This window comes from Schistocerca piceifrons, chromosome 5, assembly GCF_021461385.2.
Source record: "Schistocerca piceifrons isolate TAMUIC-IGC-003096 chromosome 5, iqSchPice1.1, whole genome shotgun sequence".
Classification (NCBI taxonomy): Eukaryota; Metazoa; Arthropoda; class Insecta; order Orthoptera; family Acrididae; genus Schistocerca; species Schistocerca piceifrons.
Genome location: NC_060142.1, coordinates 109,502,591 through 109,528,286, shown reverse-complemented (window position 1 = coordinate 109,528,286; position 25,696 = coordinate 109,502,591). Strand labels below are relative to the sequence as shown.

Genomic DNA, 25,696 nt, shown 5'->3' with positions numbered 1-25,696 from the left:
AAGCACCCTCATGGGCATCCTTGCCACACGTAACACATTTGGCCGGATTGGAACAGGACTGGCTGGTGTGATTGAACTGCTGAAATCGATAGCAATGCTAGGGTTTGGGATGTAAGGGCGAACGGAAATTATCTCATAGCCTGCTTTGATTTTTGATGGGAGTTGAACTTTGTCAAATGTCAAGAAGACAGTGCGGGTTGGAATGATGTTCGTGTCAACCCTTTTCATAACCCTACGAACAGCCGTTACGCCCTGGTCAGACAGGTAGTGCTGAATTTCTTCGTCAGACAATCCATCGAGGGAGCGCGTATAAACGACTCCATGCGAGGAATTTAAGGTACGATGCGGTTCCACCCGGACAGGGAAGGTGTGGAGCAGAGAAGTATGCCGCAATTTTTGTGCCTGGAGGGCACTGACTGTTTCTAACAACAGGGTGCCATTCCGTAATCTGGAACAAGACTTTACAGGACCTGCGATTGCGTCAACACCTTTCTGAATAATGACAGGGTTGACCGTGGAGAAGTCGTGACCTTCGTCAGACCGAGATACAACGAGGAACTGTGGCAACGATGGAAGAACTGTCTGGGGCTGAGACTCAGTGAACTTACGTTTGTGAGCAGACATAGTGGAAGGTGAGGAAACCATTGCGGAAGAATCCCCCATGATTACTGGCGTCTCCGATGGCGCGCTCCTTCCTTGTGGGGGCCCTCACTGAGGGCACTCCCGCCTTAGGTGATTGTTCACACCTCAGGTCACACCTCCCGACAAACGGATGGAGGGACCAATCAGCACTTTTGGAAGGTATCAGCTCGGGGAATCACCCCTCCCTGGGCCTGGCCATTACCAGGGGGTACGTACGTATCCTACCTGTCTACCCGGGGCGGGGAATTACGCGTTACCCCGTTACCGGCTACGCATGGAAGTGCGTGGGTCGGCCTTCAGACACGCACAGGGAGGAAAAAAGAAAAAGGGAAAGGAAAGAAGAGGGGTCTCAAACGCCACAGCGGAGAAAAGGGCAAAGAGAAGAGGGAAGGAAAAGAGAAGGACAGAGGAAGGACGAAGACTTGCAAGTGTAGAAAGCAAGGAATTTCTAACAGTTTCGAGCGTCCGTCTCCGGACGTAGGCACAAACCATACTCCCAGAGGGGGAGAAAGGGAAGGAAAGAGCCAGAGGTGAGGGGGGGGGGGGGGGGGGCGAAGATGGGGGATGGGGAAGGATGCGGAAAGGGAAGGTATGCAGCCCGGAAAGGAAGGAAGGCCACATTAGCTCGGGGTCCCGTGCTCGCTACGCACGTAGCCACAAAAGAGTTGTGGATCCCCTGGGGGGGGGGAGTCTGGAGTCTGTAATGGAGGTTAGATCCCATCCATGCAGGAGGAATGCCACAACACTTACGATAGTAACATATCATTTCTGGATCAGGCCTGTTTGCTCATTTTGGTGGCTATTGTGTACACAAAGGAAAGAGAGTTTCTTCAGCCTGGAGATAGTAGGCTGAGTCTCTCCCTCATCCTCCAAAATGCGGAGGGGTCAGCAATGACTAGGCTCATCTCAAGGACAATTAATTCCCATCATGTTCTGTTTTTCCAACACTCATAGGGAATGCTCTAACACTTCTCACAGAAAGTGTGAACTGAGAATGACCAACGAAACTGTCTGCAACCTGTCTCATTGGCTGAAAGGTTGGTCTGGAGCAAACGAAAGGGTGTGAGGGGGGAGGGCAAAGAGAGATGGGGGGGGGGGGGGGTGGCGGCGATTGCCAGCAGTCTCCATGGGGTTGACATGGCAATTCTTGGATTCTCTAGGGCATAGTTTGTGGTTTTAAGTGGTTGGCACTTCGGAAGCCAGACGTTATGATCCTTCGTGATCAATAAAGTTACTTTTCTGATACGGAAAGCCTGCAGAGCTTTTGAAAGTGCATTCCCATTCGGAGGTATGGAATTTGTCTTATGCATTTTGTTGCTATGTCCTGTGAATGCAGTGGATTAGTGATCATGCACTTGTTTGGTAGAAAGAGGCCTCAGAGCAGGGCATAGACGCATTTGCTATCTGGAGGTGGTGTTGGATAAAGGAATGGACTTGGATAAGGTTAACTGATACCACGTAAATTTCATTTGTTTCCAGGCAAATTTGAGAGTAATGTCTTTGTGTGACTCTTCTCTCGACTTTGAACTATATTCCAGTTTTGCTGCTGAGGAGATTGTCAGTGATAGTTGCTAGTGACTGGTTGGAGGTTGTGCAAGAACTGTTAGCAGTGTACATATTCGAGTCCACTGGTCCGATCTCAGAATCTTTCTGAAAGTGGGTATATTGCTACATAGTTTTTAATTATTAACTTTGGAATGGGTCAAAATGAGACTGGTGAGCTATACTTAAGACTGATTTTACATTTTTAGCAGTGTACAGAATTAATCCTGGACCACCATCAAACATTTCCAATTAAATCCGCACAGCAGTATGGCACAATTTATCTCATCCACTGCACATCGATAAGAGTACGTAGATTCAGATCACAGCCATGAGTGTGACTTTGGGTCACCCCACAGAACTTCCAAAGGATGGCTGAAATGAATGTTTCAAGGTTCCTAAGTGTAATTTTGTGAGCCACGCAATCAAGGGCTTTGAAAAGGTCACAAATATACCAACCAGTTAATCACTGCTAGCACTTCATTACTAGGTCTTTTATGAAAAAACTAAGAGGTGGTTAACAGCTGCCTGTTCCACTGTACGACAGACAACAAGCATAACTGAGACACTACAATAAACTTTTATACACCATTGTTATGTATACACTGAGAATGGCAGTTGTCACTTTGAACAGTTATTATGAGCTTCCATTGTTTCAATAAGATGTAAACTGTATATGCCAACAAAAATTAAATTTTAATTTTTGGCTGTTTTGTAAATACTTCAGAAATGTCTACCATCTTCATAACTTTGGCCCTAAAGGTTTGGGATACCCTGTATAAGAACATTTTCTGGTAACTGAATTTTTCTTTAATATTTTGTTACTGTTGATGATGAGTAGTCACTGTTACAATACTTTCAAATTTAATGTGGTAAACTTATAAACTGTTTTATTTTTAAGAAAACCCAAAAAATTACACTGTCTTACCAACATAAAGCTGGGGTTGTTCTTATTTCTCCAGCTGAATGAAGGAATGGTCCACTCATGAATATCTTTCCCATGAAGAAGATGACAACCATGGTGTGTGTGCCCAGTAACAACGAGCCTGGGATTTAAATAATCATACAACTGTAAAAAAAGTAATATTAATTGAACAGTGTGCTACCCAGTACAAACACAATTTCTTTAATAAGTGCTATTAATGTGCATGGGCCAGCATATGATCTAACAATCATAATAAAATAACACAAAGCACTTTTGCATTTCTGTGTACTAATACAGAGAAATGTAATTCATTTTTCCTGCTTGTAAGATCTTGATAGCTATTATCTGCAGGCAACTTCACCTCTCTTGCAGTGTTAGCTCAACAATGGGAAATTCTTGTAAAATTTTAATGAATATCTTAATTGAATCTTCCATCGCTTCTTGGTAGAACAACATCATTATAAATGAAAAGTCGCTTACAAGGCCATCTTCAAACATTTACTGACTATTGTCACCAAAGAAGTTACAATATTTGTATTGGAAAAGAAGTTACACATCTAGATGGAAGAAGAAATGTACAGTACAGTAAATAACATCTTTGACAGTGTGGTCATAATACAATGTAAAAGGTACAAAGTTGAACAGTAAATAAATGTAAAGGGAATAAACAGGAAAAAACTTTAACACAATACTGGAGCAGCAAGCCTGCCTAACAGTTTATATTAATAAACAAAACTAATAAAATAAAATAAAATGAATACTTGATAAGGCTAGTTCAGGAGGTACAAGACATGGAGAGTGGTACACAAACAAATTAAAAGAAACAATATCAATGTAACTACAGAATATACAAGGAACTTAAGCAATATCTGTAAGATAAACAGAAATGAATAAATGCAAGAAAATTGAGGAGTGTGAGGGAACATACAGTAAATGCCATCTATGAGAGTGTGGTGGTACTGCATTTTAAAAATAAAAAACTGAACAATATACAAATATATAAGGAGCAAACAGGAAAAACATTAACATTATACCCAAATGAACCAAGTAAAATAAAAAATAGTACGTGATGAGACAATTTCAAGAGGTATTAAACGTAGAAAGTAATGCAAGTGCCATTTAAAAGAAAGACTTAATAGTTGTAACTATAGTCGATATGGATTACATGAGAATTTTAATAAAATAAAAGAACTGAATGAATACAGGAAAATGTGGCTATATGTAGGAACAGACAGTGTGGGAAGTAATGAAAAACAGAGAGGATTATGTGAAGTTTAGGAGAGAGGAAATATTACACTCTGTCTGGTCATTTAAGGTTAGATCTGAACTGTGAGCTAACTGTTTGTTTATTTCCAATTTCTAGGGCTTCCAGAAAATTCAGTTTTTAGCCTTTGTTTGCTAAGTGAATGACATTGGACTCTGGCTGGCAGATGTTGCCCTCACTAAGTACATGCTCAGCATATGTGGAGTCAGAATTCTGCAACTTCGAGCTGTGTTCATGTTCAGTTAACGTAGCTGCTACATCTCTGCCTGACTGACCAATGCAAAACTTGCCACAATCAGAACAGGTAATTTTGTATACCCCACTGTCAGCTAATAACTGGATTTTATCTTTATTACTGAAAATACACTGGGCTGTGGTGTTCTTAACATAGTAGGAAAGCCTATACTTGCAGGATTTCATTGTTTTTGCTACAATCTGTGATACTTCTCCTAGATATGGTAATGGACACCACTTCTTTGCAGACAGTGGAAGGGGCAGCAGATGAGGCATAGAGTAGGTGTATAATTTTCAGTTTTTGTTTCCCATGCAACATTTCTGGACTGTAGCCACTGGTTGAAGAAATAAATTGTATTGTATCTAACTCTGCTTTATAACCATCAGTGGACATGGGGACACATATGAGATAGTGTACCATTGAGTGGAAAGCTGCATGTTTGTGAGCTATGGGGTGTTGTGAGCAAGAACGTATTACTCTGTCTGTAGTTGTAGTTTTACTATAAATTTTGAAACAATGTGTATGTGTGGTGATATCAATGATGATATCTAAGAAGTTTATGGATTTGTGGTCAATATCCACTGTGAACTGAACATTTATATGTTGTTGTTTACATTTCGCAAAAATGTGTTGAGCTGCCTTGTTGCTGCCAGTCCACATACACAGCACATGATCTACATATCTAAACCAATATTTAATTTTTGCACTCAAAGGTCTTTTTTTTTCAGAAAATGTTGTTCAAAATGGTTCATGAATATTTCAGCCAACAGTGGACTAAAAGGGGAACCCATCGTTATAAACAATTAGATAGCTTAGCTATTTGATAGCAACCACCCTTTTTCTCCAACGTGCAGCACCCTCATGCTTTCCATTATATCCATCAACAAGTGCTGTTCATTCCTGAGATGCTTTGCTACAGCTCATGAGCCAGTTCTCTCTATTATTATCCTCTTTAAATCGAACTTTAAAACTCCACCACATCATCTGCAAATATCTCACTTCACTATCCTTGCGTTTTATTTCATACACTCCCAATTTCCTCATCCAGTTCTCATATGTGCCTCAGCCTCTGTTCTAATTTAACACCCATCTTGAAAGCAATTCTAACCCCTTTTGTGTTAAATCACCTCACTAATTATGTGAGATGGTCCTCCAATATAGCATGACGCTATATCTATCTGGATTTTTATCATTTTGCTGGTTACAATGCCTAACTGCTACAGCCAAACGATATGTCAAACCCACTTCAAAACCACCTTCTACCACCATTTGTCCAAGGGTTGTCATTTTCTCATTCTTGGTTTCTGGACTTAGAGGTATGGAATTAGCCCTGTGCACCACATTTTTGAAAAGTGCTAATTTATGTTTATGGGGGTGGTATGAGGATTTGTCAATGACTGCCCTGTGAACATAGGACAGAATTTTTACAATAGAGCATGAGCAACATGGAGTCTTGAATTGCCTGGACCAGAGGATTGAGAATAGTAATAAGCTCGAGACAGGAATTTTAGGAAACCCACGATCACAGGAGCTTTTATTGGTTATTGGATTAAAAGACGGCGAAACGGGCCAAACTACGAGGTCATCAGTCCCTTGTTCTCAATAAAACAATGCCACAAGTGTGAGAATAAAATAGACGCGACTGACAATTCAAAATGAAATGAGAGGAAAAATTACAACAATGATGAAGGGCAACAAACATGTAAATGGACAAAAGGAGACAAGAAAAGAACAGAAACACAAGAAACGGGATGAAGAGATTAAAACAACAAAGCAGATTACCATGGCTGGCCAACGATGAGAATAGAAAAGGAGAAGCCAGCCACTCTGTAAAACATTAAAACCTCCACCCTAAAAGCACTACGGTGGAGGACACACAGGGAGAAAGGACATGCGCTAAAACTGAGATCAAATGATAAAAGCCACCCTCACGAATAAAACGTAAAACTAAATCAGCCGATGAGGCATTGTCAGATAAAATTAGTGGCAACGAGTCTAGTAACCCAAGATTTCGTCACTGGGCAGTCAAAGTGGGACAGTGCACCAGAATATGGGCCACTGTAAACCGGTCACCGCACCAACGCTCAGGTGGGGTCACCCAAGTGTGGCCAATGCGGAGCTGGCAGAGGACAACTGATTTCCTGCGAGAGGCCCACATGGAAGTCTTCCACACATTCGTAGTCTCCTTAATGACATGCAGTTTGTTGTGTGTACTGCTATGCCACTCCGTCTCCCAAAGCCAAAAAACCCTATGACGTAAGTCAGAATGCAGGTCAGGTTCAGAGATGCCCATCTCCAGAAGCAGTTTCCACATAGCCTGTTTGGCTAGCCTGTCAGCAAGTTCGTTCCCTGGGATGCCAACATATCTTGGGGTCCACACAAACACCACCGAACGAAGGGACCAGTCCGGGGCATAGATGGACTCCTGGGTGGATGCTACCAAAGGATGGCGAGGGTAGCACTGGTCAACAGCTTTTAGGCTGCTCAAGGAGTCAGCACACAGAAGAAATGATTCCCCAGGTCATGAACAGATATACTGAAGTGCATGAGAGATGTCCACCAGCACTGCAGTGAATATACTGCAGCCATCGGGCAAGGAATGCTGTTCAAAATGGCCTCTGTGTATGTAGGCGAAGTCAACATGACCATCATCCATTGACCTCTTGGTATAAACCACTTCAGGGCTCTGGAACACATCAAGAATTGAGAGGAAGTGACAGCAGAGAGTGGCAGGAGTAACTGAGTCCTTAGGGTCATGCGAAAGGTCCAAACGAATCTGCGGCCTAGGTGTACACCATGGAAGTGTATGCGGACAGATCTCAATGGGAGGTGGTAAAGGGTAGGACTTCAGTTCAGACAGAGGGGATCACATGCGAACCGCAATCGTTAGCCCTGACCTGGGCTGCTGATGTGGGAGATGAACTGCCACGGGTGGAAAAAGGAGATGGTAATTTGGATGCTCAGGAGAGCTATGAACGTGTGCAACGTAACTGGCGAGCAGTTGTGCACGTCGGATCTGCAATGGAGGGACTCTGGCCTTCACCAGGACACTTGTCACTGGACACATTCTAAAAGTTCCCGTCGCTAGGTGAACACCACAGTGGTGCACTGGATTGAGTACACGCAACACTGAGGGCACCGCTGAACCATAAATCAGACTCCCTTAGTCAAGGCGGGATTAAACAAGGGCTTTGTAGAGCTGCAGCAGAGTAGAGTGATCTGCACCCCAGTTGGTGTTGTTCAGGCAGCAGAGGGCATTGAGGTGCTGCCAGTACTTCCACTTAAGCCAATGAAAGTGAGGTAGCCAAGTCAATCGGATGTCGAAAACCAGTCCTAAGAATCAATATGTCTCCACTATAGTTAGTGGATTGTCATGAAGGTAAAGTTCTGGTTCCAGATGAATGGTAAGATGCCGAAAGAAGTGCGTGACATATGACTTAGCAGCTGAGAACTGGAAGCCGTGGGTGAGAGCCCATGACTGCGCCTTGTGGATGGCTTCCTGTACGTGCTGCTCAGCAGCATCAGTACTGGTGGAGCAGTACAAAATGCAGAAGTCATCTGCATACAGCGAGGGTGAGACAGACGGTCCTACAGCTGTTGCTACACCGTTAATGGCTACTAAAAATAGTGAAACACTCAATACAGAGCCCTGCGGAACAACATTCTCCTGAATATGGGGGGAACTATGGGAGGCACCAACTTGGACACGGAAAGTATGGAGCAACAGGAAATTCTGGATAAAAATCAGGAGCGTGCCTCAGAGACCCCACCTGTATAATGTGGCGTATGTGGCGTATGATCAAAAAAGATGGCAACAAGGTGTTGATATCTGGAGAAGGCTTTCCAGATGGCAGACTCGAGGGACACAAGATTACCAGTGGTTGAGCGCCCCTGGCAGAAGCCGCCCTGACATATCCACGTGACTCCAGGACCCAAACCAACTGCCGACACACCATATGTTCCAGCAGCTTACAAACAATGTTGGTGAGGCTGATGGGCCAATAGCTATCCACATCAAGCGGGTTTGAGCACCAGAAGGATGGTGCTCTCCCGCCATCGCACGAGATCCGATTGAAGATGATGAGGAGATGGCGCTTGTAGTCAGATGAGAGATGTTTAATCATCTGACTGTGGATCCGATCCAGCCCAGGAGCTGTGTTGGGGCAATGTGCAAGTGCGATGAGGAGCTCCCACTCTGTAAATGGGGTGTTATAGGGTTCATTGTGGCATGTAGTGAATAAGAGGACTTCCCTTTCCATCCGCCATTTGAGGGTGCGAAAGACTGGTGGGTAGTTCTCCGTCACAGAGGCTCGAGGATAGTGCTCAGCGAAGTGCTCGGCAATCAGGTTTGCATCGGTACATAGCATGCCATTGAGGGTAACGCCAGGGACCACCTGTTGGGGGTCTGGTATCCAAAAAGACGTCTAATCTTCGTCCAGACTTGGGAAGGTGACGTATAGCACCCAATGGTCAACACGTACCTCTCCCAACACTCCTGTTTCCTTCGCTTTATAAGCTGGTGTACACAGGCACAGAGCCGCTTAAAGGTTATCAGATGCTCTAGGGAAGGGTGCCACTTATGTCACTGTAGAGCTTGCCGACACTCTGTAATTGCCTCAGCAACTTCCGATGACCACCAAGGGACTGCCTTATGCTGGGGGCACCCAAAGAGCGAGGGATCGCGTTTTTTGCCTCAGAAACAACTGTGGTGGTCAACTACTCAACCATCACATTGATGTTACCATGTGGGGGAGAGTCAACGGTGACATCAGCGGTGAAAGTTTCCCAGTCCGCCTTGTGTGAAGCCCACCTGGGCAGGTGTTCGGGGGCCTGACGCCGGGGCAGTGACGTGAAGATGGAGTCACTACCACACAGGTCATCATGTGCTCTCCAGTGGATAGATGGGAGAAGTCCTGGGCTGCAAATTGATAGATCAATGGCTGATTAACTACCTTGAGACACACTGAAATGTGTGGTGGCCCCAGTGTTAAAGAGGCAGATGTTGAACTGAGACAGTATAGTTACGACATCTCTGCCTCGGCCAGTAAGCACGGTGTCACCCCACAAGGGGTTATGGGCGACAAAATCTCCCAAAAGTAGGAGAGGTTTAGGGAGTTGATCAGTGCAGCTAATACATTCATGGGTACTGTGTCATCTGGAGGAAGATATACATTGCAGACAGACAGTTATTTCCTGGGGCGTCCGTATTCTGACAGCCACAGCTTCGAGAGGGGTTTGAAGGGGCACAGTTTCACTACAGACTGAGTTTAGGACATAAACGCAAACTCCACCTGACACTTGATTATAGTTGCTACGGTTCCTGTATTATCCCTTATAGCCATTGAGGGCAGGGGTCTGCATTGCCAGGAACCAGGTTTCCTGGAGGGCAATGCAGAAAGCACGTGTAAAGCTTAACAGCTGCTGTAGCTCAGCCAGGCGGTGGAAAAAACAGCCTCAATTCCACTGGAGGATGATATCATCATGAGACTGGGAAGGCATGGAACACTCGGTGAGGCAGTTTACGCCTCAGGGTCACCTGCTGCCACCGACGTTTTGCCTGAGCAGTCTACATCCATTGTGTCTGAGGGTCCGGCGAGATTCATGTCCTCAGCGGATGCCAGAATCTCCGCCCCCTCCACAGACGCAGAGCACCATTATGGTGGTGTGGGTGCCACTGCAAATTCCTTGTTTTTGGGGATCTTCTTTTTCGATTTCTCATGCTGTTTCTTGGGTTTCCCTGGCTGGGAGGACTTCACTGAATCAGTCTCAGGGACTGAGGATGAGCGTGAAGTCCTACGACCAGCTGCTTTTGGACTCTTCAGCCACAGGCGGGAGTATTCTTTCCCACTAGCAGAAACCTGGGAAGGGAGTGAGAGGAGCCAAAGAAGCCTTACACTTCTGGCTCAGAAGTGAGGACTGAAATTTCCAATGGGTGGGTGGGGGTTGCTCCCGAAGTAGGTGGTGCAGGAGCAACAGGGGCGACAAATGTTCTTGTAGTGGTGGCATATGAGGTGGTCATAGCAACAGGATGTAGGTGCTCAAATTTCCTCTTAGCCTCAATGTAGGTCAGTCAATCCAGGGTCGTATATTCCATGATTTTCGTTTCTTTCTGTAAAATCCTACAGTCTGGCGAGCAAGGTGAATGATTCTCTCCATAGTTGACACAGATGGGAGGCGGCGGGGCACATAGAGTATTGGGATGCGATGGACATCCACAATCTTGACAGGTGGAGCTGGAAGTATATATGGCCGAACTTCAAGCACTTAAAGAACCGCATAGAGGAAGGGATATATGGCTTACGTCACAGCAGTCGATCATCACCTTGACCTTCTCGGGCAATGTGTCACCTTCGAAGGCCAAGATGAAGGCACCGGTGGCAATGTGGTTATCCCTCAGACCCCGATGGACGTGCCAAAATGAACACCTTGCCGCTCTAAATTGGTGTGCAGCTCATCATTAGACTGCAAAAGAAGGTCCCTGTGGAATATAATACCCTGGACCATATTTAAGCTGTAATGAGGTGTGATGGTAACAGAGACATTCCCACCACTTGCCACAAGTGAGTAATGCCCGTGACTGGGCAGAGGATGCTGTTTTTGTAAAAGCTCACCCAGAGTGCATTTCGGACAAGCGGTCCCCCTCCCCAAACTTGTCCTCCAAATGCTCCACAAAAAACTGAGGCTTCATCGACATGAAAGATTCCCCATCAACTCTTGTACATACAAGGTACCGGTGTGAATAAGCTTCACTGCCATCCTTAGCCTGGGGTTCCTCCCATGGCGTGGCCATGGAGGGGAACGACTTGGGGCCATATTTCTTATCATTGTAGTTGGACTTTGCCTGCTTAGAGACTGCTGGCGGCGGACCACCAGCAAGACATGACATACTAAGCTTCATGGCGTGTCATCCACCCTGATGCCACCCACTCTGACCAGGGGCCCTCCCCATGGGCACCACCCAGCCTCAGCAAGGATCACCTGGCAGGATGGCCATTGCCGGGAGTCCCAATGCCCCAAGGTGACGGGCATCTACTCCTTGGCAGACGTGGGGAGTTAACAGCACAGGCATCAGCAGAGCTACAACCAACAGGGTACATGGGCAATCCACCACAACAGACTGGCTACCTTGCTGGATATGAGGTGCAAAGAAGTCCATGGTCATCGTTGGCACAGAAACTGACACTGCATAGTGCATGGTGGAAAACGTACCCAGGAAGGTGTCCTTGCCCAAGAGATGGAGAATGGGCAGTACTGCAATGCAATGACGTGAAAGTGGTGGTGGTGGTGGTTAGTGTTTAACGTCCCGTCGACAACGAGGTCATTAGAGACGGAGCGCAAGCTCGGGTTAGGGAAGGATTGGGAAGGAAATCGGCCATGCCCTTTCAAAGGAACCATCCCGGCATTTGCCTGAAACAATTTAGGGAAATCACGGAAAACCTAAATCAGGATGGCCGGAGACGGGATTGAACAGTCGTCCTCCTGAATGCGAGTCCAGTGTGCTAACCACTGCGCCACCTCGCTCAGTGACGTGAAAGTGGGCGAAAGGTCTCAATACATGATGGACACGATGCACCATCTAAGGCCCCCTTCCCTGATTGGCTTACTCTTCGGGAAAATTTTAAAAAATGGAGGTCAAACTCTACAGGGGACCATCACATTAAGGCCGAAACATGTGAGACTCCTTTTAATCACCTCTTACAACAGGCAGGAATACCTCGAGCCCATTGTAACCCCTGGATCCGCAGAGGGGCAGGAGCTTTTAAGGAGGATGTGCATGCATCATTAACTGAGATCTCGTACAGCATGCCGCTGCCCCTTCCAGTCAAGGTTATCAAACCCGCAGAAAGGAGTTAACAGACCTCATCAGTCAAACAGCACATCTCTCACATTAGAATGCCACTGCCACAGCCTCACAGGTCTTCCAGATCTTCAAACACAAGCTAGCAAAGTGCAAGGTCGTCATGCTGTGTGAAGACACCAAACAGGCATCCCTCCAGCTCCCATACTCCTGCCCGCACAAGGTCCCACAGAGAGGAGACAACTGCTTAGACATCCTTCTCAATTCACAACTCAAATTAGCATGAGTCCTACACAATGATACCGACACTCAGGATGCTGAGACTGCATGATCTACTGCTGACACACAGCTGCAAAGCAACACACTGTACTAACTGGAGCTACTGCAAGTGATGCCTCTGGCCTAGTCTCCTTGCACCCCTCTGGACTCTGTTCCACAATCCCGTTACAGCTGCAGCCACTGATGTACACCTCGCCTCAACAACTACATCCTAGACTAGAAGAAGACGATACCCCTCCTCCACCAGTGCTCCGGTCTAGAAGTGGGTGCTATGAGGAGATTTCATCAATCAGAATGTTGAATATGCCATAAATTATAGTCTTTGACACTAGTAACACCTTTGGTCTTCCACAAGGTGCAAGGACAAGTGTCCTTCCTCTGGACTTAGTCTGTTGCTGACTTCCATGTTGTGCGAATGTGTTTCCATTGTACTCGTGATATTAATAAAGCACTTATAACTATATCCTGCAGTACTAGAGTTTCATTCAGTGCACTTCCCACATGGAAGACCTACAAAGGGATAACAATGGGGAGAAAGTGTTTCTTACATCTGAGGCTTATGTTACATAGAATGTGTACAAAAACAAAGTCATAAAGTTTTGAGTGCCAACATTTAAGTATAATAATGTTATGAAAGACCAAACACCTTTACTGTTCATACTGACCTGAAGATAACAGTAGAGTTAATTATGGAGGAGAGAATGGATATGTGGAAGAAGTACATTGAAGGTCTCTATAAGGGAAAAGACTTGTCTGATGACATGACTGAAAAGAAATTTGAGTTGATATCAACAACATAGGGATACTAGAGGGAGATGTAGAGGGTAAACACTGCAGGGGAACACAAAAATTGTGGTATATCCAACAAATAATTGAGGACATGTGGTGCAAGTGCTACACTGAAATGAAGCGGTTGACACGAGAGCAATTCATGCTGAGTCACATTGAACCAGTCAGAAGACTGATTAGAATCGTGGTGACATGGCTGAAAGAAAGTCTGCCACACAGTCACCACCTTCCAGCAATCAGATGAGCTCATTCCTTGAGATCACAAAATAACTGGGGGCCAGAGGAACACTACTGTCTTTCCACTCTCATAGTGATCTTGAATGTGCAGTGCCAATGCATACCAGCAATAACAATAGATTATAACCTATACACTGCTCATGGAGTCACTGCAAATCAGGAAAGACTCATGTGATTGGGTACAGACATAGTCAAAAGGTGAAGAGCACACATGATTGCAAAGGCATAGCCTGTCTAGTCTTCAACTCTTGAACCATCTGTATAAAATGGTATCCAAATTGGACTACTCACTGAGTACCAAGAGGAACAATTGGCAGAAACTACGCAAATTTGACAGTAAGGCATGCACCATGGGTATGCTCAGCAGTACAACATAGTAAGGAGATTGAGAGGAGATTATTTAAGTTGGCAAGGATGTGCTTTAGTTGATCTGATACTAAAATACTGGACTGAGGCCACTTTTATGGACATTTGCTTCCAAATCAAGAGGAGAAAGAGTTATTCGGGTGTTCTGGATTGATAATGATGTGTATGATGTAGATAAGTAGTAACTGGTGGTGCCTAATTCATAAGAGGGGGATACCTGTCTCAACCAACAGGCTGCCTATGGGGCTCATCCAACAGGCACCAGTCACAAGCCTTATCCCAGAATGCTGTATCAGGTCTAATAATCACAATGCTGAAGACGCTGTTGATTACAGGCTAGTCTTCCAAAATGAGATCTTTGTCGAACTGTAAAATGGTGGAATGGTCCACACCTCAGGAGATGTTACATTAAGTTTTAACTTGCACATCCATTTAATTTAGTTTGTTAACCAGTTACATGTTCCATAGATTAGATGATTACTATTTAAGCTTTTTATTATGACAAGATTTAACAGTTGCATATTTTAACCCATCTGGAAAAATTCCCTGCACCAATGATGCATTACATATATCACTAAGCACATTACTTATTAAGTTGGAACAACTATCCAGAATTTTGTCAACACCACATGAGCTTTTGTCATTTAGAATTTTTGGAATTTTATTAATATCAGTGAAGGTTGTTGGGGCTACTTCTAATTGCTTTAAGTTTTGTGGAATCACATTTTTTAATATATTCACTTTCTTCTTCAACTGGACAATTTAATACTATTTTTGCTGCTAAATTTAGAAATTAATTGTTAAAAGTACTAACAATTTGTAAATTATCAATCACAATATCGTCATTTAGTTTAATTGTCATGGTACTTTGCACGCTGGCCAATTATCCTGTTTTAATATCGAGCGAGGTGGCACAGTGGCTAGCACACTAGACTCGCATTCGGGAGGACGACGGTTCAATCCCGCATCCGGCCATCCTGATTTAGGTTTTCCGTGATTTTCCTAAATCACTTCAGACAAATGCTGGGATGGTTCCTTTGAAAGGGCACGGCCTACTTCCTACCCCGTCCTTCCCTAATCCAATGAGACCGATGACCTCGCTGTTTGGTCTCCTCTCCCAAAACAACCCAACCCAACCCCATTTAATAATATCCAATATAGTTTTAATGTTATCATCCACATAATTAATTTCTGTCAGGACTTACATACTTCTTGACACTTTAATGACTTCCCTTAAAATATTTCAGCATTCTCTGTAGTATGCAACTAATGTCAGATCTTAACTTATTCTGATCTATTTCCTTCTTCCTCTTAAATGAGATTTTAATTCCCGTAGTTATCCATGGCTTTCTTCTTCTTCTTCTTCTTCTTCTTCTTCATATTATTCTTCTTATTTTAATCGATCTGCTGTCTAACTTTTTTAGGAAAGCAAGTTTCAAATACTGAGACTTTTTTGAGGAAATAAGCTGTTGTATATGAGGTTACTAAGTTAAAAACAAACAATAGAAACTCCAGATATGAGTATCAACAACATAGAAAAGACAGATTGATACTTACCATGAAAGAGACACATTAAGTTGCAGAGAGGCACAATTAAAAAAAAAAAATTACGTACAGTTTTTGGCCACAGTCTTCTTCAGTAAAAGACAGACACACAGCATTAATACACACATGCAAGCACTCATTACTGCCAACTCCAGCACGTCGAGCTGGAATGCAGCTATCGTGTGGAATGCAAGTAGCAATCTGGAGGGGACAGGGAAGGGGAAGGGGAAGGGATAGTAGTGTACAGGTGGGGACAGAGACAAATGCTGCCTGGTTGCATGTGCAGGGAATAGAATGCCAACATGTGCAGCATCAGGAGGTTGTGGGGCAGGGAGGTAAGGAAAAAAGGAGCAAAAATGGAGATGAGTGGGGAAAGGCGGGTGGATGCTTTGGTACAGGGCAGGAGATGAGTAAAGGGAGGAGATGACAGGAAAGGGGGGGGGGGGGTGGAGCTGTCTGTTAGGTGGAGATTGTGGGGACAGTAGTTGGCATAGGTTGAGTCCAGGACAATTACAGGAGAAGAAAACATGCTGTCAGGATAGCTCACATCTGGGCAGTTCAGGAAAGCTGGTGGTGGAGGGAAAGATCCAAAGAGTTTGGTTAGTGATGGAGCCACTGAAATCAAGTCTGTTATATTCAGCTGCATGTTTTGCCATAGTGTGGTCTACTTTGCTCTTGGCCACAGTTTGGCAGTGGGCTTTCATCCTGGTGGACACCTGGTTGGTAGTCATAACAATATAAAAAAGCTATGCAATGGTTGCAGCAGAGCTGGTAAATGACATGGCTGCTTTTGCAAGTGGCCTGGCCCCTAATGGGGTAGGATAAGCCTGTTCAGGGCTGGAATAGCAAGTGCTAGGTAGGTGGATTTGGCAGATTTTGCAGCTGGGTCTTCCACAGGGCTATGATCCTTGTGGCAAGGGATTGAGATTGGGAGTGGCATAGGGATGGACTAGGATGTTGTGGATGGTGGGTGGGTGATGGAACACCACTTTAGGAGGGGTGAGAAGTATCTGAGAGTAGGATATCCCTCATTTCAGGGCATGATGATAGGTAATAATAGCTAATACATAATAGGGCTTTCATTACCTATCATCATGCCCTGAAATGAGGGACATTCTACCCTATTACAGTCCTGTCACAGGTTTATCCCACCCCATCAGGGGCTGCGGCCCTGTGAAAGTAGCCATGTCATTTACACAGCTCTGCTGCAATAATTGCAGAGCAGAAGAGCAAAGTAGACCACCCTGTGGCACAATGTGCAGCTGAACATAACACACTTGAGTTCAATGGCTGCTTCACTGCCCAAGCCATCTGGATCCTTCCCTCCACCATCAGATTTTCTGATCTGCACAGATTGGGATTAACCTTACAACACATTCTCTTCTTCTGTAATTATCCTGGCCTCAGCCTATGGTAACTACTGTCCCCACACCTCCCACACAACAGTTTCCACCCACTCTTTCCTGTCATCTCCTCCCTATTCTCATCTCTCACCCTGTTCATTTGCCGTGATATGCCATTGCATCCACCCGTCTTTCTCCACTCCTCTCCATTTTTGCTACTTTTTTCCCACACCTCCCTGCCCCACAATCTCCTGATACTGCAACTGTTGGCATTCTAGTCCCTGCACATGCTAGCAGACAGCATTCATCTCTCCACACCCGTACGCTTCTATACCTTCCCCTTCCCTGCCCACTCCAGATTGCTACTTGCATGCCACGTGATAGCTGCATTCCATCCAGAGATGCTGTGCATGAAGTGTGCTTGCTTGTGTGTATGAATGGTGTGTGTCTATCTTTTACTGGCAAAGGCTGTGGCCAAAAGCTTCATGTAAGTGCCTTTAAATTGTGCCTGTCTGCAACTTAATGTGTATTTTTTATGGTAAGTAGCAATCTGTCTTTTCCTACATTGTAGATTATCAAGTTAACATGCTGTCAGATACGAGTCCAAAGAAGCAATGTGACCTGACCACATGAAGCAGCGAATTATGTAATTCAAGTTCCTTGCAAGGAAATGAGGATGTGACTTTTGTAGTTTATAGGTAGATAGTGTAACATTTGATTATGTATTCGATCCAGACCCCAAACTGTATTAAGGCTCATTGTCACTGACCAACAAGTTCCCTCACAGAAAAAGTGGTGTTCCATACATTGTTAGATGAAAGACAAGGTAAGTCACTCTGTGTGCTTGCCTTTTGTGGAGTTGGAACATGAAAGTCAGGAGGTGGGGAAGGGAAAGAGGAGGGGGGTAGTTGTCAGCCCTAATCCTGGCAAACTGCATCACCAGATGGTCAGTGATAACATTGGAGTCAGATGTCACTACACCATCCTGACAGATGTCTGGGATATAGTCACTTTTTGTTGACCACATAGACAATGTAATTTGGTCTGTCAGTGAGGCAGAGGAATGAATTCCTATGATGGATATTAATCTTCCACTGCATTCCTTCTTTTGTCTTGTTTGGTCAAACATTGGAATGGAGTAAACACAAGAGTCCCTATAAAGTCTGCCTGAATTTTCACAGCCTAAAGAAGAATGGAAAATGGGCAAATTTGGTGACGAATTGACTAGTGTGTGGTTTAGTTTTGAAAGAGAAAAAAGAAATTAATTGCTTGAAAGTAATCTAGGTAATTAAGAAAAACTTAATTAGCAGTTGGAAGTAAAATTGAAAATTTTCACAAACAGCTGTTATTATCTATGTAAATTAAGGGTCAAAAAGTTCATCGCAAAGCCTAGTTGTTTTATGTATAACAAGTTATACTGATGTTATATTTGACTGTCAAAAAAGCTTCCTCCAAATCAAGTGGCAAAACGCCCAGCATCCCCCATGGCCTATGACATCACCCTCCGCTCAGGCTATGGCCATATGTGTAAGCTCACAATCCAGTGTGTTAATACAGGTGTAATGGAGGGTACTGGATGCAACGGGTAGCAGCAGCAAACCATGGAAGGAATGCTGCCGGCACCTGTGCGGCAGTTCTGCAGGATTATGACTTATAAAAGAGGTGAACAGGTGTGTCGCAAGGAAGGTTTCAGGGCTTCTTCAGCTGTTGTTGATGACACAGTCTCCCTTATTTGGGCTCTGACTGTTCGGATCAACTGCTCTACTTCAGGATTACACACTGGATAGAACATTACAATGGTCTTGTGTCGAATTTTGTCATATTTACAGTAGTACTCAATGTCTGAGGGGACTAGTTGTCTCTCTCCAGGAAACACCTATCACCACTCATCATCTAGAATATGAGTGTGAGTCATTTGTAAGTCTAGTGGTCCTTTACACAGGAGGTTGGGACAAGGGGTACGGAAGGTACTATACTCATCTCCTTTACCAGTGGGTTCAAGATACTGTCTCCAATTGATACTGACACCACACTTAATATGTTGGGAAGCCTGCTGTGTCTTCTGTCAGGGAGAAGCCAATGAAAACATTAGGAGCCCATTAATCATTGGCACAGCAAAACTGGTATCTCTTAGGGAACTGGCAGTAAGGGATAAGAAAGATCACTTTATTATGCACTCAGTGTATGCCTGGAAGTCTCATTCATCATGTGAAGAGGCTGTTCCGGCAGCCACAGACAAAGCATGGTGCAACTAGCAGCTAATTGCAGTGCTTGTTGAAATGAATGATGCCACCATTTGGGCTCCGACATCATACTGTGTTCATCCCAGTGTGTTGCAGAGAAGACCGGCCTTTCTCACGAATTTCAACAAAACTCAGTACCTGTAGCATTTTCTCCAGAACTACTCATAGCCCTCTAGTTCTGAGTGAAGTGGAGTGGAAGGCTTGAATCAATGTTCTGTGCATGTTGGATTATGACTTAGCTTGGGCCACATGATTTTTAGAAAACTTTGGCTAAAACTTAAAATTGACAGAACTTAAAATTGACAGCAGTGGGATTTTTGGAATAAATCTAAATGTCCAGTTATTAACTGTGATCATTGATGGAGATTTTAAACATCCAACAGTTGACTAGGATGGTTACTATTTCATAACTGGCATTCATGACATTGTGTCATGTGAACAATACTAAATACTATCTCTTAAAAATACTTCAAACAACTCGTTTGGAAACCACTCATGACTGAAAAACATTAGCCATAATAGCAACAAATACATCTGATCTTGAGGAGCATGTCCACATTCAAACTAGTATCAGTGACCAAGAGACAGTTGAAGCAATGTTAGTTACATAAGTACACAGAGCAGTGAAAAAAAGTAGACAGATTTACATGTTTTATAAAGTAGATAGACAGATAGTAGTGTTAAGTCTTGAGAAATAATGCAAAACCTTTACCTCTGTGCATAAGCATGCAGAGGAACTGTGGCTCAAGTTTAGAGAAATAGCTGATGAAGCAGTCCAGGAAAGATGTGTCCTTAGTAAAATAGTTTCTGATGGTGTACAGTTCCTATAAGAAACTTCTAAAGAAACAGTGACTACTACACAATTGGTGCAAAACAATGCAGAACTACAGTTACAGAGATACCAAAATAAATGCATATGACTGTCTGAAGAGCAATATTTAAAGTCTTCAATGACTACAGTGGAAGCTTATCGGAAGACTTCTCAATAAAGCCTAAGAAATTCTGGTGATATCTAAAGACCATCACTGGAACCAAAGTGGAAATGTCGTGTACCATTTTCAAATTAAAATATGCCACCTACTTTGCAACTAAGCCTATTCAATCATTTCATCTGATATCCCTACAAACCTCAACATCTAGGCATTTATGAGTTGACTGATTTGAATCTTGACTCGCTGATATTGTAGCCATTTGATACTATTTGTAAAGTGCACAATTTTATAATTCTGAACATTTGAAGCATTTTTTTCTATTTTTTGCCCTTTTGAAATCTCATTGAGATCTGACTCATGTGAAATGACTTGCTTTTTTTATGGCAAACAGGGACATGTACAGTGCCGTGCTAACAGGAGTGTAAGGCATCACCTTCTGCTGCTTCTGCGTACAAGTCTAAGTAACAGACAGGCTGTAGTATGTTTTCCAAGGCTCACAGTGTCATCTGTGCAAAACAACAGTGCAACAGCCATTCAGGAAAGGCTCCCAACTCATCTGCAGTGCTACCTGAAGACAACACACTTTTTGTATCTTTAATTATTGCCGGGCAATCAGTCGATTTGCAACTTGACAATGGAGCATTAGTGACTTTGCTCAACTGTACCACTTATGGATTGCTGGCAAACCTTAGTTGTGCACATTGCACCATATGCTGAAGGCATATAATGACCAAGACATTCCTGTATAAGGCACTTTTAGCCTTCCTGCAACTTCCCAAAATTCGACAAAAACAGTGACATTTACAGTGATTTCCTCCTGAGAGTGCTAATATTTTTGGGCTGGATGTTTTTGGTTTGTTTCGGTTAAGCATTCAGGACAATGTACTTTCTGTTTCTTCCTTTGATCCTTGGGACAGTTTTGCTCAGTTACATGCAGAGTTATGGGATTTGTTTTCTGAGGATTTAGGCAAAGCCAATAATTTTGTTGCCATGTCAAAATGAAGGACAATGCACAGCCACATTCAGTTAGAGCTCGTCCTCATACTCTTATAGACCAGTTGGTTCAGGAAATAATTACTTTGCATGATAGTGATGGTGCAGCACCCATTACAGCCAGTCAATGTGGGTCCGTTCTTGTTATATTAAAGAATCTGTCTGGCAGACTCTGCTAGTGCGCCAACTTTAAGAAAACTGTGAATCCTCAAACAGTCATTACAGTTATTCCTTGTCATGCCTGGAAGAACTGATGGATAAACTAGGTGCAGGATGGTACTTCTCCAAAATTGATTTGCGCAATGCTTACTTGCAAATCCCTCTGGATGAGCAGTCACAACAGCTCTTTGTCATTAACACTCATCTGGGTCTCTTGAAATTTTTTAGATTGTATTTTGGCAGTGCTTCTGCAATAGATTGTCTTTTGGCAGTGCTTCTGCACTCATTATATTTCATCACTTTCTAGAACAGCTGATGGCAAAAGTTCATTTTTGCTCAAATTATTTTGATGACTTTTTATCACAGGTTGCACTCCTGAAGTACACATTAGCAGTCTTCCCAATGCTTTTCCAGTGTTGTCTGCAGATGGTCTTAAATGTAACAGAGAAAAATGCATGTTTGTTCAGTCAGAACTTTAGTACTTAGGACATGTCATTATCAGTCAGGGTGTTCATCCAGTGCAGTCACATTTGCTTGCTATCTATGATCTTCCACCTCCATGCAATGTGCAGGAAATGCAATCTGTGTTAGGGAAGCTCATGTATTACATCTGATTTACTCCTAACGCCTCTCAAAGTGTGGCTCCCTTGCATCGCATGTGCAAGAAGGATTTCCTTTCGTTTGGTTGCAAGTGTGTCAGTCTGCTTTCCAAAAGATGAAAGATGCCTTGCTTACTGATCCTTGCATTGTTCATTTTGATTTAGCCAAACTTGTGATCTTGACTGTGGATGCTTCCTCTCACAGCATCAGTGAAGTTGTGTGGCATAAATTTGGTGGTGTTGGCAGGCCAGCTGCCTTTGCTTCAAAGTTGTTCAACAAAGCTCAATGTAAATAATCACAAGCTGAAAAGGGGGCTCTCAACAATTGTCTATGGTGTCACTAAGTTTCACCAATGTCTTTCTGGCAGTAAATTTTACTTAGCGAGTAACCATTGTTACAGCTAAGAACAAACATGATTTATGCAACATTTTACTTTGTAGAGTCAACATAAGATACAAGCACTGCATGTAGCACTGAACATAATGAATGGACAAATGTAATACAGATTATAGAATAGGCTGACATCTCATTTGCATTTGTTTAAATAATACTGTGTCTTTGGCGGCTCACCAGAGCATGGTGGCCCAGGTGGCCTGTGAACTGTATGGATGTGTGATCTCTGAAATCGTGTGTCATGGGTGAAGGTACATCACTTCTCCCTTCTAAAGGGCAGTAAGACAACATACATACATACATAAAAAGACTAGGTACAGAAAAATACATGGTAAAGAAAAAATGCACGGTACAGAAAAAAAAACTGATACTGAAAAAAAGCCCTCATACTGAAAAAGCACTGGTACCATACCAGGAAAAAAAAGTACTGATCTCACAAGGCACAGATTACATCATGGAAAACACAAATGACAGCACTGACATCCATTTCATTGCTTGATGGTGGCTGCTGCAGCATGTGGCAAGCAGGCACTGGCAAATAGGGGCAGAAGTGATGAGAGGGGCGGCCTGACATGCCATCCTCCCTCTCAGGAGAGGCCGTAGGGCAGGACGGGGGACAGCATCTCAATAGCAACATCCTTGCTGAGGTCAGTGGTCAGCACTGGAGGCGTCAGCAGAGGTATCAGAGACAATGGCTGCCAGGACCCAGCAATGGAGGTGGCATCCGCTGTGGCATCAGGAGCATCAGGGAGTGGAGGAGTGGGGGCAGAAGCCAGTGACCCCAGACAGTGATCTGCCAGGCAGCACCTCTGCTATAGCACAAACCAGACTGACTGTGACCGCAGGATCAGACAGCAATGGCAGGGGAGGTGGTGAGCCCTCTGGAGCACACCTCACACAGCTGCAGCTGGTCTAAGTTCTGGAGTGCTGACAATGCACAGGTGCCACCCCAGTGATACTCGACGATGGCAGTAATGCAGTTCAGCCTGTAGCTGAAAGCACGATCCCACACAGATGCACCCAGCTGGAATCATCGGGCAGCCAGTGTACGCAGCGTCAGATGCAGCTTGGTGTCCATGTAACAGCTCTGCGGGGCTCTTTTCTCCCACCAGAGTGAAAATGGTCTAAAGCAGCTTCAGGAAACCTGCCAGATAGATACTTTTGCATCTGAGTTTTAAATGTCTGAATAGTACGTTCGGTCTCACCATTAGATTGAGGATGAAACAGAGGAACTGTGAGATGGCGTACACCACTACCCTGACAAAAAAATGCAAATTCTCAAGAAACAAACTAGGGTCATTATCAGTAACCACAGTATACGGAAGTGGCTCAATTGGAAAAATCTTGGACTGTACTGTAATAGTGGCAGCCATAGACGTGGATGAACTACATGCCATGTACGGAAACATGGAATAGTCATCCACTACAATGAGCCAATACTGATTTCGGAAGGGCACAGCAAAATCGACATGAAGGTGCTCCCACAGATGCTGTGACATCAGCCAGGGGGAAAAAGAGGCCCGCGCGGGTGCCTTTTACCGAACTCAGTGAATGCAAGTGGCGAAAAGGCATGTAATGTCCCCATCTATGCCTGACCAATACACATGCCAGCAGGCCAAAGCACTGATGCAAGAGGTACCTCAGTGACCGACATGCAGACGCCACAGTATATTATGGTGAACAGAAGCAGGAATCACAACCCAGGGAGCAGCATCCTCCATAGCTAACAAAAGAATCCCATCAAACACAGAAAAGTGGCGCTGGAGGAAGAAGTAATTATGCGAGGGATCCGAGGCATGGCCCAAGGGTTTTTCTGGCCACTTGTGTTGCCTACACTATTGTGACACTAGTGTTGGGAAAACCATCAGCAGGATTCTGGTTCTCAGTATCTGTGATTAAATGGAACTTAGGACCATATATGATGATATAAAATTTCTTGGGAGTGAACACAATTACTAAAGCCTCCTTTTCAATCTGAGAATACCACTGATGAGTGGGAGTTAAAGTTGTAGAAGCTTAAGCAATAGGTTGTTCAGACCTGTCTGTGTATTTGTGCCCCAACACCATGTCAAGACTGATCTGAGAGACATCTATAGCCAACATGAGTTACTGACCCAGCTGAAAAGTGGCTACACATGGGGCAGATTGAAGTTTAGATTCATGCAAACTGAATGCTCAGTCACAAGCTGGGGACCATAAAAAAGGCACATTTTTACACAAAAGTACATGCAGGGGCTGAGCAACAGTGGATGCATCCGGTAAAAACTTATGGTAGTATGCAACTTTACCTATAAACGCCTGCACACTAGTGATGCCAAAAGGCAAGCGTTGATATTGGTATAGGCTGAAAGGTGTACTGACAACAAGAAGGTGCCTAGTGGCCTCATCCAAGGGGAGCTGGAAGTATGCTTTCAACAAACCAATCTTAGAAAACTAATGGTCGTCTGACAATTTTGTGAGGAACTATCTACCATGGACTGTGCATCAATTTTGACACCAAAGTTGCTGCAGAAACGAGGCTTACCCACCAGCTTCTTAACGATGACCAGTTGTGTAGCCTATTCATTAGAAAAAAATAGGCTGAATGACATCGAGTGACGTGAAACCATCTAATTAAGCCTTGACAGTCGCACAATGTGATCGGCAACTGCCGCGACCGAAAAATATGAGGGCGGGCAGACTTTTTCACGGTAATGTGGGTCTGAAAACTGGTAGCACAACCAAGCCCAGGTGAAAACAGCAATGAAAACTCAGAGCAGAGGGACTCCAGTTGCTGATATGGAACTTCATCCGACACTAAATTTACCTCAACAGCAATGGAGAAATCGAAAGTGTTATATGCATCTGACCCGAACAGGTCTGTGGTATGGTAATGATCCACAACAAGGAAGGTGAAAGGGTGAACAACAGATTTGTAAGGTACAGGAGCGTATGATCAGAATCTGCTCTTTACTGTAGCTTGAAATCTGTGTGAGGGGAAAGGAGCCCAAGCCATGTACGTTTGTGCGTTTACTAAAGTCACTGCAGCTCCTGTGTCCACTCACATTTTTTGCAGTTTATGTAACACACACACAGGTCAATAAGCAATTTGTTCAGGAAGATGGATATTGCAGAGATGCAATTTATGTCCACTGATACCACTGTGTCTGCTATGTTTGAAGAGGAGTTACAGATCAATGCAATGTGGCCTTCTTTTGATACTTGTTGCAAACAACCCAATGGTTATGGGATGCAGAATGCTCATGTTGGATGAAGCAGTATGGGCAAGATGGAAGGCAGCCACACAGCTGTAGATGCTGAGGCAATAACTGACTCTGCCCTTGTGATGCTGAGTCAAAGGCTCTACTACTGCAATGGCTTTCCCGTCATCCTGAACACTTGCAGCATGCCTAACAAGGGCTGACTGAGCAA

General features: G+C 44.1%; 1 protein-coding gene across 1 annotated transcript in view; it reads right to left on the bottom strand.

The window, feature by feature from the left end:
• The window catches only part of LOC124798440 (metallophosphoesterase 1), a 161,800-nt gene that overhangs the window by 13,488 nt on the left and 122,616 nt on the right, over positions 1 to 25,696 (bottom strand). Inside the window, exon 8 of the mRNA XM_047261857.1 lies at positions 3,113 to 3,253. Within this exon, the coding sequence (XP_047117813.1) occupies positions 3,113 to 3,253 (141 nt within the window). The remainder of the gene's footprint in view (positions 1 to 3,112; positions 3,254 to 25,696) is intronic.